Source organism: Rhinatrema bivittatum, chromosome 5 (genome assembly GCF_901001135.1).
Source record: "Rhinatrema bivittatum chromosome 5, aRhiBiv1.1, whole genome shotgun sequence".
Classification (NCBI taxonomy): Eukaryota; Metazoa; Chordata; class Amphibia; order Gymnophiona; family Rhinatrematidae; genus Rhinatrema; species Rhinatrema bivittatum.
This window is the reverse complement of record NC_042619.1, coordinates 28,879,798-28,891,830: the sequence shown is the minus strand read 5'-3', so window position 1 is coordinate 28,891,830 and position 12,033 is coordinate 28,879,798. Positions and strand designations below refer to the sequence as shown.

The following is a 12,033-nucleotide window of genomic DNA, read 5'->3' as shown; positions in this document are numbered from 1 at the left end:
TTAATAATTATAATAACAGTAGTGTTCCTTTGGGTAGAAAAATCCAAGTTGTGGCCCCTGATGTCCTGGAGCACTTTCTCCCCTCTTGTACCTGGAGGTTTTCTTGTAGTTCATGTGCCAAAAAGGCACTAACAGGCCACTCACCCCGGAAGTGGCTGTGTACATGCTTCTGATGCATTAAGTTATGAAGCGCAGGTTGATTCTCTTTGAATGAAAAGCATTGTGTAATCCTTAATAATAATTATTAAACATAATGAGAAATGCAGCTTCTCATTTTCAGACATAACGAGCAGGTCGACGGTGAATTAATTCTGTCCTTCGTTTAGCACAGACAGAGTGGGAATGCAAGATACTTTACTGATAGGGTCAGGGTATAAAGTTATCAGCCCCGGGACTGTAATTATACTTAGAAAATGCAGCTTATGTGAACCACGATGCTTGATAGTTGAATGTTATCCTGTACAAGGGTAGATAATCAAAATGCCCGCGATCTAGCAAACACCACAGATAGATTCTGCTCACAGGGTTGGCCAAGATAATCAAAGCGATAAGCATTACCGACATTCATGGGTCCTTTTACCCATACAGAACGTGAGCAGTATTTGAAGAGCCCATTTCTGCAGCTAAAAATGGTGTTTTATCTGTGGAAAGGGCTTCCATTATTGTCCTGCTCATGTTTATCATTTAGTGCTACACAATGAAATTCATCCCAGTGTTCATTACAAAAAACAATGACTACTATCTGAGAACAGAACAGGCTAATCCAGAATGACACTGGTCAAGTTTTGGCATCAGCAATGATCCTGTGACAACTTCAGTGCATACAGAGCAGAATCACACAAAGTAGATGGAGGGAGCGCTGAAGGAGCCGCTTTAAGGTGCCCGAATACGTTACCTGAAACTCACCTTGTCACACCTGTACTCTCCAAACTTTACACCCCTGACTATCTGCTGATAAATCAGGTTGGTGGCAACATTGTCCTCGGCTGGATTGTGCCAGGGGGTGAAGATCTCCTTCCTGAAAAAGAGCCTCCACGGGGCATTTCGCTCCTGTGCCCCTTGCTCCTTGGCATACTGTTCGCACTGCGAGACGGCATCCATCACGTGGTCGTTGCCACTCCCCAAAGATGAGACCTGTGACGTGGGGATGAAGCAGGTTGCAATCATACTACATACAGCGGTGGCTCCCAACCATCCTGGAAGCGCACCGAAGTGTTCTGGTTTTCGGATATATGAAATGAATAGGACTGAGATAAATTTGCACACATTGGAGATCGAGTGGCATTCATTACGGGTACCCCGAAGACCAGACTGGTTAGATGTGCCTCCAGGACAGGGTAGTGAAAGACTGGCACACAATATTGTTTGAGGATGGCAGAGTCATTGCATCCACCAACCCAACCTTGCATCTACCATCTTGGCCAAGCAAGGGACAGTTTTTAAATAAGATTTTAATTAATTTTTTTTTAAAAGACTGCAAAAAAATATTTAAGTAAAAGCAATGCCCTCAGGATTTAGAAAACCATGGTACAGCAGCAAGAAATGCAAATTAAAAGAACAGGATTGGTCTCTCCTGCTAAGCCAGTTCTTGATTCAGTTTTCCATTCCTTTGCTGCTCTACCACAGTTTCATTAAAAAAAAAATATGGCAGCTATTTAAGTGCGATGGCACTGTGGCTCTGATCCTGTCACATTTTCAATAAAAGCATTAAAATAAGTAAATTTAAAAAGCCTCATATTTATTGGACCATAAACACACTTTTTTCCAAAAAAAAAAAAAAAAAAAAGTGAACTAAAATAGAGCTACGGTTCAGTGGATGGTGGGAAGAGTGCAGAGGAGGCTCGAGCGGCTGGCGGCGTCAATCCCGCCAGCCACAGAAGGCTAACACGGAGACCTGAATGACTTGCAATAAGAGTGCAGCTGTAGTAAATTATTGGGCTATTCAACCTCCAAAACTATGGTGTGTCTTACAGTCCAATAAATATGGCAAGCGGAAATAAGTAACACTAGGTGAACAAGATTTATGTATGAAAAAAATATTTATTACTGGCTGTAACTAGAATCCTTGGCAAGTTGCAAGTGAAAGTGAACTCTTAAACCCAAGTAATAAAGGTTTCGTGCAGTCTAAACACAAGCTCAAGCCATCCACAGACATAGATTCTGCTTTTTAAGTGTCACATTCTGACGTGTATTGATTCAAGGAGCATAATACCAGACCAAATTATTATCATTCCATATTCATAAATATGTTTAGACAGAAAATTGTGCCAAGTCTCCATTAAATTGCTTTATTGGCGATATCGAAAATTAAAAAAAAAAAAATAGATATTTTTTTTTTCCCTGGAGATACATTTACAATATGAAAAGCCAGAGTAAATAAATATTTTTTTCATTTCCTGTTTTACCAGCTCAGATAGTATCCCTTTCAACAGTAAGGCCTAGACAACCACGGGCATACTTCCGGTAATAGTTGCAAATCAAACCCAGGTACTTCCCGGTAAGTAAACCACACGCAACCTTGGAGCGTCTTCTCTAACGGAGTGGGGCGCACACCAGTCCTGGAGCCCCCCCATCCAGTCGAGCTTTCAGGATCCCCCCTAATGAAAAATTAATGAGACATATTTGCATGCATTGCCTTCAATACAAATACGCCTCATGCATACTCATTAGGGGTATCCTAAAAACCCAACTGGAGGGGCCGGGACCGGTTTGACCGCCACTCTAGCACGGTGCTTCTCAGTCCAGCCAGTTGAGTTTTCAGGCTCTCACTAATGAAGACGCCTCCGTTGTGTTCAGATATCTCTCATGCATACTCATTGTGGCTATCCTGAAAACCAGACTGACCGAGTGGTCCTTGAGGATGAGGCTGAGAACCACTGTTCTAGGATATCAAACGGTCCAAAAGTAAAAATATCAGAGTCAAAAATGTATTTCGCTTTTAAACTGAAATAGTTATTTGTAATCCTTGATTCTGAATTGTTTTTAGTGCTATTTGGTTGATTTGTTTTTTAATAATGCTCAGGGTCTTATTCAGTAAGGGGAACGTTTTCCAAGTCCTTGGAGCCTGCAAGCTCCTCTGCAGACTTTCCCTTTCGCCGGTCAGGAATGTGGGTTAGTTTTGTACCCAGCAGATGCTAAGTAAGCACAGGGAGTCCAAAAGAGAGTGAAATTTATGTTCCCTGCCCCGCCCCCTTTCACCCCTACTAAAACCACGGGCGCTGTTTACCCTCTGAATGGGTTCTCCCTCCCATAGGAACGGAATGGGGAAATGCCCTTTTGCAATGAGAGCTTTCAAAGGGATAGGAAGGGGATGAAGAAAGTTTGTAGGAAATGCCTATTTGCAGAGCTCTGCCTAAAGTGGGGCGACTTAGGGCACTGGTGCCCAAATCTGTCCTCAGGAACCTCCCAGCCGGTTGGGTTTTCAGGATCAGTGTATGGAACTTACATGCAGGCACTTCCTCTACTGAATGCACATATATGCCTCATGTATATTCATTATGGATATCCTGAAAACCCAACCGGCTGAGAGTCTCTGAGGACAGATTTGGAGATGAGGTGCATACATTATAAATAATCCATAACGGCACCACACTATGCGCTTTTTTTAGATGCAGTTATTACATATTGGAGTCAATATATTTTATTTATATTTTAAGAACATAAGAACATAAGAAATTGCCATGCTGGGTCAGACCAAGGGTCCATCAAGCCCAGCGTCCTGTTTCCAGCAGAGGCCAAAACCAGGCCACAAGAACCTGGCAATTACCCAAACACAAAGAAGATCCCATGCTACTGATGCAATTAATAGCAGTGGCTATTCCCTAAGTAAATTTAATTAATAGCCATTAACGGACTTCTCCTCCAAGAACTTATCCAAACCTTTTTTGAACCCAGCTACACTAACTGCACTAACCACATCCTCTGGCAACAAATTCCAGAGCTTTATTGTGCGTTGAGTAAAAAAGAACTTTCCCCGATTAGTTTTAAATGTGCCACATGCTAACTTCATGGAGTGCCCCCTAGTCTTTCTATTATCCAAAAGTGAAAATAACCGAGTCACATCTACTCGTTCAAGACCTCTCATGATCTTAAAGACCTCTATCATATCCCCCCTCAGTCGTCTCTTCTGCAGGCTGAACAGCCCTAATCTCTTCAGCCTATCCTCATAGGGAAGCTGTTCCATCCCCTTTATCATTTTGGTTGCCCTTCTCTGTACCTTCTCCATCGCAACTATATCTTTTTTGAGATGCGGTGACCAGAATTGTACACAGTATTCAAGGTGTGGTCTCACCATGGAGCGATATAGAGGCATTATGACATTTTCCGTTCTATTAACCATTCCCTTCCTAATAATTTCTAACATTCTATTTGCTTTTTTGACTGCTGCAGCACACTGAGCCGACGATTTTAAAGTATTATCCACCATGATGCCTAGATCTTTTTCCTGGGTGGTAGCTCCTAATATGGAACCTAACATCGTGTAACTACAGCAACGGTTATTTTTCCCTATATGCAACACCTTGCCCTTGTCCAATCATTTGTTAATCACCTAACTGATCCAATCTTCCTGGGCAATGTACAGTATATCATTGAAATTGTACATTGCTTAGTCCACTGTGTATAGGCGATTTATAAAACTTAATAAAACAAACATAATTCAGACATAAAAAATCACATTAATTCCACAGAATACATCAATAATCTAAAATTAACACATTAATGCAAACATAATAAGTCAGTAATCTAAAATTAACAAAAATCTAATCCTTCAGGAAAAGAATAACTCAGCACTCAAATTCACTCTCATTAACCAGGCTTTTAGTAGTTTTCGAAATCTCAGAAGCTCTGTAAATGTAACCCTTGTCCCATCCATGCAGACCACCTGATAACCCTGTACCTTGTAGTAAATACATATATTTTCTGTTACAATACATAAGAGATTCTTTCTTCCTTCATTTTGGGATTGATTTTAAGACCTGTGCGCGCCCGTCCATGTGCGAGCGGTTCCCGGCGTGCGCACATGAATGCGCCGATTTTATAACATGTGCGCGTCGCCACACGCACGTTATAAAATACGACGTCTGCGAGCAGATTCGCGCCAGATTTTAACATCCGCTCGCACGTACGGGTAGCCCGCAACTCGCATGCACGGGGGGGGGAGGGATTTTCAAATTATGCGGTGACGCAATGGTCCTTTTTCCCAGTTCCCTCCCCGACCCCTAACCTAACCCTTACTGAGCCCCAAATTTTTTATTTTTATATTTTCTGTCTAATGGCACTGTCCAGCCCCGCCCCCTCCCCTCCCCTCCCCCGCCTTGCCCCTTTTGAAAGGCCCGGCACTTTGTCGCATAACGGGGGCTGCGTGCTTGGCTCGGTCCTTTCTGAAATGCGCGCAGCGCTCACAGGGCCCAGCCACGTGCAGAACCCCCTGTAATTCACGCGCGCAGGGCTTTTAAAATGTACTTGTTTGTGATATCATAGAGAAGGAGAGGGAAGACGAGAAGGGAGGATACGAGGGCGGGGTGCTGAACCAAGCAAACATACCGTACCTTATCAAAGAGTGCAATGTAGAGGGAGAAGCCAAATCTGTCCTTCAGGCTGACCTTATCTGCCAAGGAGTTGCAGAGCTCTTTGGCCGTAGTCGCTGAGTCTGTGAGGAGCGTCTTCGTTGTTCCGTCCATGAACGTGACAGGCAGCATGATTGGCTTCTTGGATTTCGTAGCCTGATTATGTTAAAAGAAAGCTTTATGTGAAAAAAAAAAAAAAAGTTTCATTCTCGTGGCTGAAGCTCTTCACTGGATTTTGGGCCCAGCAGCTTTAGGGCTTCCAGCTCGAATTGGACCTGGGGATGGGATCTGGCACCAGAACCTTTCATTCGCAACCACCCGGGGAGTACTGTGTGTCTTCCCTATTTTATATCCCCCCCCTCCTAACTCCTGGTGCATGTCCCCCTTGGTCGGGGGACATGCACCAGGGCTGCTCCCTGACCTCCGCAATCTGGCCAGGTTACTGGGGCTCCCGCCTGCAGCGCCTTTGAATGCTATCTCCACGGCACTCCCAGTCTGAGCGGGCCCGGAGCTTACCAGTTACCAGTCCAGTAAAGCGAAACTGTTAAGCGTGCCAACAGGGATACAGCTTTTGAGACGGTAACCCCATAGTAAGGACCCCATAGTAAGGACAGAGGCTTCACTGGGGAGTAAGATCCAGAGCGACGGACACTGTACCTGTAATTCTAACCAGCTGGGGGGCTGTGCCCTGGTTCCATTGGCAAAGGTTCTCCTGAGCCTCTCCTCACAGTAGGGGGCATAGCCTGGTGGGCCCCCGTTGATGAAGTTTCTTAAATACTGTTGGCGACACAGAAAGACGATGATAAAGTACCCGTCCTGGTTCTCTTTAACAGCGCACGTTCTACCAACTGGAAGCCAAGCAGGTGAACATGTACAGCTCTCTTCAGAGGTACAGGTGCAGTTGTGCTGATTGGCCAGTACAAGGGTACATGTCATGCGACATGCGCTTTCTTCCTGAAACGGACAATCTACATCAGGACCCCAAGCTGTGGCTATAAACAGGTTACCTTGCTTGCAATGTGGTATTGCTACATCCTTCTTCCCTGTTTCACTAGTCTCTGGCTTTTTAAAGGGTGAAATATATTTTTTTTTCTTTAAATTTATTTTTGCCTGCTTACCACTGTTCACTTGCAAAATCATATTGTTGTGATGACAAAAATTAATTGTGTCATGGATTTGTAACTGGAAGTGAAATAGTTAGATGGTGTACTCTACGGCTTCCATAAATCTATATCTTTGCAAAGCCTTTATTGGCAGCTTCTACCGTAAGTCGCTAAGACCCTCTAGAACTCTGTAAGTTCTATAAATACCAGGCCTGGCCAGCAGGGGGAGTGTGTGGTGCCTATTGTGACTTAGCCTCCAAGTTGCTCTGCAGTCACTGTCATTGTTACTTTCTGGAGTACACTTTTTTTTTTATCTAGCAGCTTCCTCTTGCTCCTTTGGGCTTCTAGCTCAACCAGAACCAATGTCCACTGGGCTATGGCACCATGAGCCATATCTGGGGCAGAGATTTTTTTTTTTGACAATCCCTTTCCCTTCTAGCCCAGCCATTGCTGCGAAAGTCCTTGGCCCAGGGGCTATGGAGACAGCACCTGATTCCAGAATCTGGGACTTGTGCGCCCTGAATCTGGCCACTAGGTGTCACCATCGCACGATGGACGAGACTCCTTCCCCCCCCCCCCCTCCAGGGGCTATGAGAGCTGTCTCCACAGAATCTCCATTCTGGCTGCCTGGAGTACGCACTCCCAGGTCTCCTACAGGGCTGGCCCCTGGAATAAACCCACTAATATTTGTGTTGCATTTACTAAGGCCTATTTTGGAATAAAAGACTATATGGTGTGTTCCATTTCTAAGATGAGAAGTATGCCTGAACAGCAAACCAACATGGAGAAGGAAATCCCCAGAAGCCTCAGCGTGTCTTTGGCCTGCCTAGGCTGAATGGACTCTGAGTGACTTACAGAATGTCCCTGAATATCTATAGAAGCATGCAAGCTGGCACCAGACAGGCGATGTCTATTCATAGAGTCACCACAGGGGAGCTTCAGGCACCATTCTCAGGAGTTTGTAATGCACACAGTTACAGACGTGTTGATTGCCTTTACCAGTAAGAGTTTAACAGAACAAAGAGAGCCATGGGAAATGGGCTACACATCCTGGGAAGCCAATCAGGGTAGTTAGCGATGATTTAATCATGCAGTTGACATCACAACTTATGTAAATGATCCTTTGGGCAGTCGTGCAAGTCTCTAGAACCTTCTATCCTTTTCCTGTATTTGAATGTTATCTATAAAAGAAGGATCACTTCCTGTATCCAGGGAGATGCTGGTCAGTTTGTAAGACTGAGGGCACCCAGTACCCAGCATCTCCCGAGAACACTTATATTGACTAATAAAAATACATTATACTTTTACTGAGTCTAAGTGTTCTTGTGTCCCTGGCCATAAGCATAGAGTAAGCTTTACTAAGAGCATTCCTTTCTGAGTGTGCCATAATGGACTGGGCCCGTGAAGGCATATATAGACCTCTGGTGTTTCAAGAGAGTTCAACTGAAGTGGAAACAGCAGGCATCTGTGAGTTTCCTCAAGGGAGTCAGGGACAAGAAAGCTAAGCAGACACTTTCCAACCCAAAAGAACTTCCTAAAAGCATAAGAGCAAGTGCCGCAGACTTGCCTGCCAAAAATCAGGTCATCTTTCAGCAGAAGCAGGCGTGTCGGTGAGGCAGAGAAGAGCCAGCTCCTGCAGGCCAGCTAGAAGAAGAGTGGAGAGCAGGGATGGGCAGATGCAAAAGGTTAGTTTCACTTTGTCTAGAGCAGGCCCTGCTTGGTGGGGGTTGAACAAAGGACTCGTCTCTGGTCCGACATTACGACTGAGTCACCGGACCAGCAACAGCAAAATGAAGAAAGTCATACGGATGTTGCCGGCTGTTTTGAAAGTTTATATCAGGGTAAAGTACAGTGCAAACTCGGCCGGGTGAAGCCGACTGAAAAGTCTTTCAATCAGAAGAGACAAAAAATACGAAAGGAACAAGAAAACAAAAGGGGAAAAAAAAAAAAACAACCCAAGCCTCAGGTGAAAATTTTGGAATTGCTCCTGGGTCTGGGAGTTCAAAAATTCCAGCTGGAATGTGGAACCGGCCCTACTGGAGTGGACGGCCCTTGATTTGATTTGCAACCTTTTTCTGCTCAGAATCAACCACATTCAGGTAGAAAGATCAATTGCTCCATCTTACACTACTGCATACTTCCCAATTAATTCTCTTTTTAAGTGACAGCTCGTCTTTTGAACTCAAATCCCCCTGCCCCTCTTTCCTTCCCTGTTGGACTATGCATTATCCAACGACATCAGTCAGAAAATGTTGCTAAGCTTATTATGGTACCAGACCTTTTGTTTTAGAATGTTCCCCTGCAGCTCCGAGACTGGAGCAGCCTAGAGCTGGAGCGGAGGGTCTCTCATGACTCCGGGGCTAGCCCGTAGCTGGAGCTAGACTACTGGAGTGGCTCTGGAGCCGGCAGGCCTGGAGCACTGCCAACCTTAGCGGGGAGGCAGAAGGAGCACGCGTGTGCATCGATGCCGCGGCCCGCACATGGGCCGCTTCAGGTGGGACTGGAAGCATGCGCCGGCCGGGAGGGGATTCGGGGGTGGGCCGCCAGGCTGAGTCCCTGCCTACGTGCATGGGCTCCGAAGGCACTGCCGCCGAACCCGCTTCCTCCAAGAGAATCAGATTCGGTTGGGTCCGTGAGATGGGTGAGAAAAAAAAAAAGAAAGAGGAGCAAGCGCGAGAGGACCAGGGATCGAGCTGGACCTCTATAGGGAAAGAGGACCGGGGATTAAACTGGTGAGAGGGTGGAACCCTCCAGGAATCAAAAAGGGAGGGAGAGAGGAAGAACCAGGTATTGAACTTCAGGGGTGGGGGGGGAGAGGACCCGTCCAGGGATGCAGCTGGAGGGCGGGAAGGAAAGACGTAAAAGAGCCCCTCCCCTCCTGAGTAAGTGGATGCCCCCATAGTGTTCATGCTGCTAAGCGTTCATATTCTTCTGATATTACAATCTTATCACAGGCAGTTCTTTCTCTTTTTCTCTGCCCCCATCGGAGGGCCTTACAGGACTGGATGCGACCGAAGTTTGTACTGCAGGCCAAGGTTCCCTGAAGACCTCCCTCTGCAGAAACACATTATACCTTCTTGCGCCAGCTGCTCTGAGGTTTGCCCCTTGGGTTTCTCTCCAGTATCTGCCCTCCAGAGGCTGAGGTCATAAATGCCCTCCCTTTCTTACCTTGACAAACTTCTCTGAGGGAGCAAAGCATCCCACGCAGAGAGACATAAGGATCCAGCCTCTGGCATGGCTACTTTTTGAGGGATTCTGAGTAAGCTGTTTGGAGATTTGGCAGTAGATTTCATCCCTGTAGAAAATAAAGTGAATTATCATTACATCCTAGGAACAGTTTAGTAAATTAAATTCAGTGCCAACTTGTATAGGATTCATTGACATTAAATCCACTGCCAACAGATGAAGAGCTCATGGCAATTAAATCCATGGAACAACCAATAAACCGTTTATTTATTTAACGAGTTTTCGATACCGTCATTCGGAATAGTCAATATAACGCCATCATAACGGTTTACAAACTGCAAGGTTACAGGGATAAGGGGGGGGGTTAAACAGGGTTTCCAAAGGTACAAACTGTTATTAAGCACAGGGGGTATCAGTTTTATGTTTCACTTCTTATTTATAAAACATGGTTGTGATGAATTTCATTTATTCCTAAGGATGGATTGGAGGGCGATGTTGTTGTGTTGTTCATTGGGTGAGTTGGTATGCTTTGTTGAATAACCTCGTTTTTATAATTCATTAAATCCATTGGCAACCATTAAAGGCTTCCTCCATTACACCCAATGCAAAGAAAGAAAGTAAGGGGTTTACAATCAATGAAGCCCACGTTCTCCAGTAATAGATTTTTGTGATTCATTTCCATGCCAATCAGTAAAGAGGCCGTAATCATTAAATCCCAGGCTCTCCAACAAGAGATTCAGTGATCATTTATTTATTTTTTTGCATTTATAAGTCACACATTGAATCCAAGTGGAATACATAAGCAGGACAGAATATAACAGAAGCAAGTAAATGAATATACAAATTCCTGGAAATACCTAAAACCTCCCAATCAATCCCTGCCATCCTGACCGCCAATGAAAATACAGGCACAATATGCATCGCCCCATAAATACAAGTAATGTACTCTTACAGTATATTCATTCCCTTAAAAAGAATATTTACATAATCCCCCAAAACCACTCCAGCAGTTCCTACTCTTCTTCACAATCTAATTGATAGAAGGCAAAAAAAAACAACTCAGTGATAGTTCTGGCACATTAATTAGCCTGAGAGTAGATTAACTTGCTTCCTAAAGAGCAGATATTCCATAGCGATGAATGCTCAATGCAAACAAGCTCCACAAAACAGGGACCTTCATACAAGAAAGTCCTCTTTCACGCTATCTGCAGGTTCACATCCTTTCAGGAAGGAAGATGAAGCAGGTTTTCTTCTGCTGAGCGAAGTGCTCTACCTGGCCCTGTAGATTATCAACAGGTCTGTCAAATACCGCGGTGCTGAAGTCTGCAAGTGTGACAGGTTTGTCATCTCTAAGACGACTCCCGGAGAGAGAGCTATGGATGGGGCGAGCCCCGCTTGGATACTATTATTTGAATTTGTGCAAATTGACAGGGAGTGTGCACACACTGTAGGATAACAGAAGCTATCGGTTATTGCTAATTTCCTGTGGGAAGGTGTGGTATCCTGAATAGCCACGAGATGGCATCAGTTATAGCACAATTACACAATGCATTCGTATGGAGTGAAATGTGGGAAGCGTGTTTAATGAGACCTAATGGGGATGTCTCCTTTAAGAAGGATGGTTATTTATTTATTTTATTTTATTTATTATTTTTTGGGAGAGAAGTCCTCCACCCATAAAAAGTCGAGCTTCAAGTTTGGCGGGTGGAGTCAGACAGACGGAACTCACTGGGTTCACCCAGGGTGGCCTCTCTTCTGAGAGGGCCCTGCAGGGACTTTTAACCCTCGAAAGAAAGGCCCAAGGCGGAGAGGTATTTCTCTTCAAGGGGAAATGACATGGGATCCGACCTGAGGCGGAGGAGAGACCAGAGGTCCCACAGTTGGTGGGGAGGGAATTGGAATGAAGAAGGTTCGGAAGGATGAGATCCATGGACACAGGGAAAAGTCCCTTGCTATTACCTGGGTGGGCATCGAATGGTTGCAAAGTTTCTGTTAGTACTGAAGAGAATTACTAGGTGACCAGTGAGAGTATGGATGCATACTTTATGCTAAGACTGGGAGAATCATGGTCTGCTAAGAGGAGGGAGGAATTGTGTCTGATGTGAGAGGGAATTGCCTTTACTGTGTGTATTTTACACTGCTGGAGTGGAGAATGGGAAAAGCAATTGCAAATAGTT

At 44.9% G+C, this 12,033-nt stretch overlaps 1 protein-coding gene across 5 annotated transcripts in view; it reads right to left on the bottom strand.

The window, feature by feature from the left end:
- Positions 1-12,033, bottom strand: part of MYO7A (myosin VIIA) — a 284,107-nt gene that overhangs the window by 63,986 nt on the left and 208,088 nt on the right. For all 5 annotated transcript variants that reach the window (XM_029602172.1, XM_029602173.1, XM_029602174.1 and 2 more), the window contains 4 exons: positions 9,839-9,965; positions 6,225-6,344; positions 5,550-5,723; positions 907-1,134 (listed from right to left, as the gene is read on the bottom strand). In XM_029602172.1, the coding sequence (XP_029458032.1) occupies positions 907-1,134; positions 5,550-5,723; positions 6,225-6,344; positions 9,839-9,965 (649 nt within the window). The remainder of the gene's footprint in view (positions 1-906; positions 1,135-5,549; positions 5,724-6,224; positions 6,345-9,838; positions 9,966-12,033) is intronic.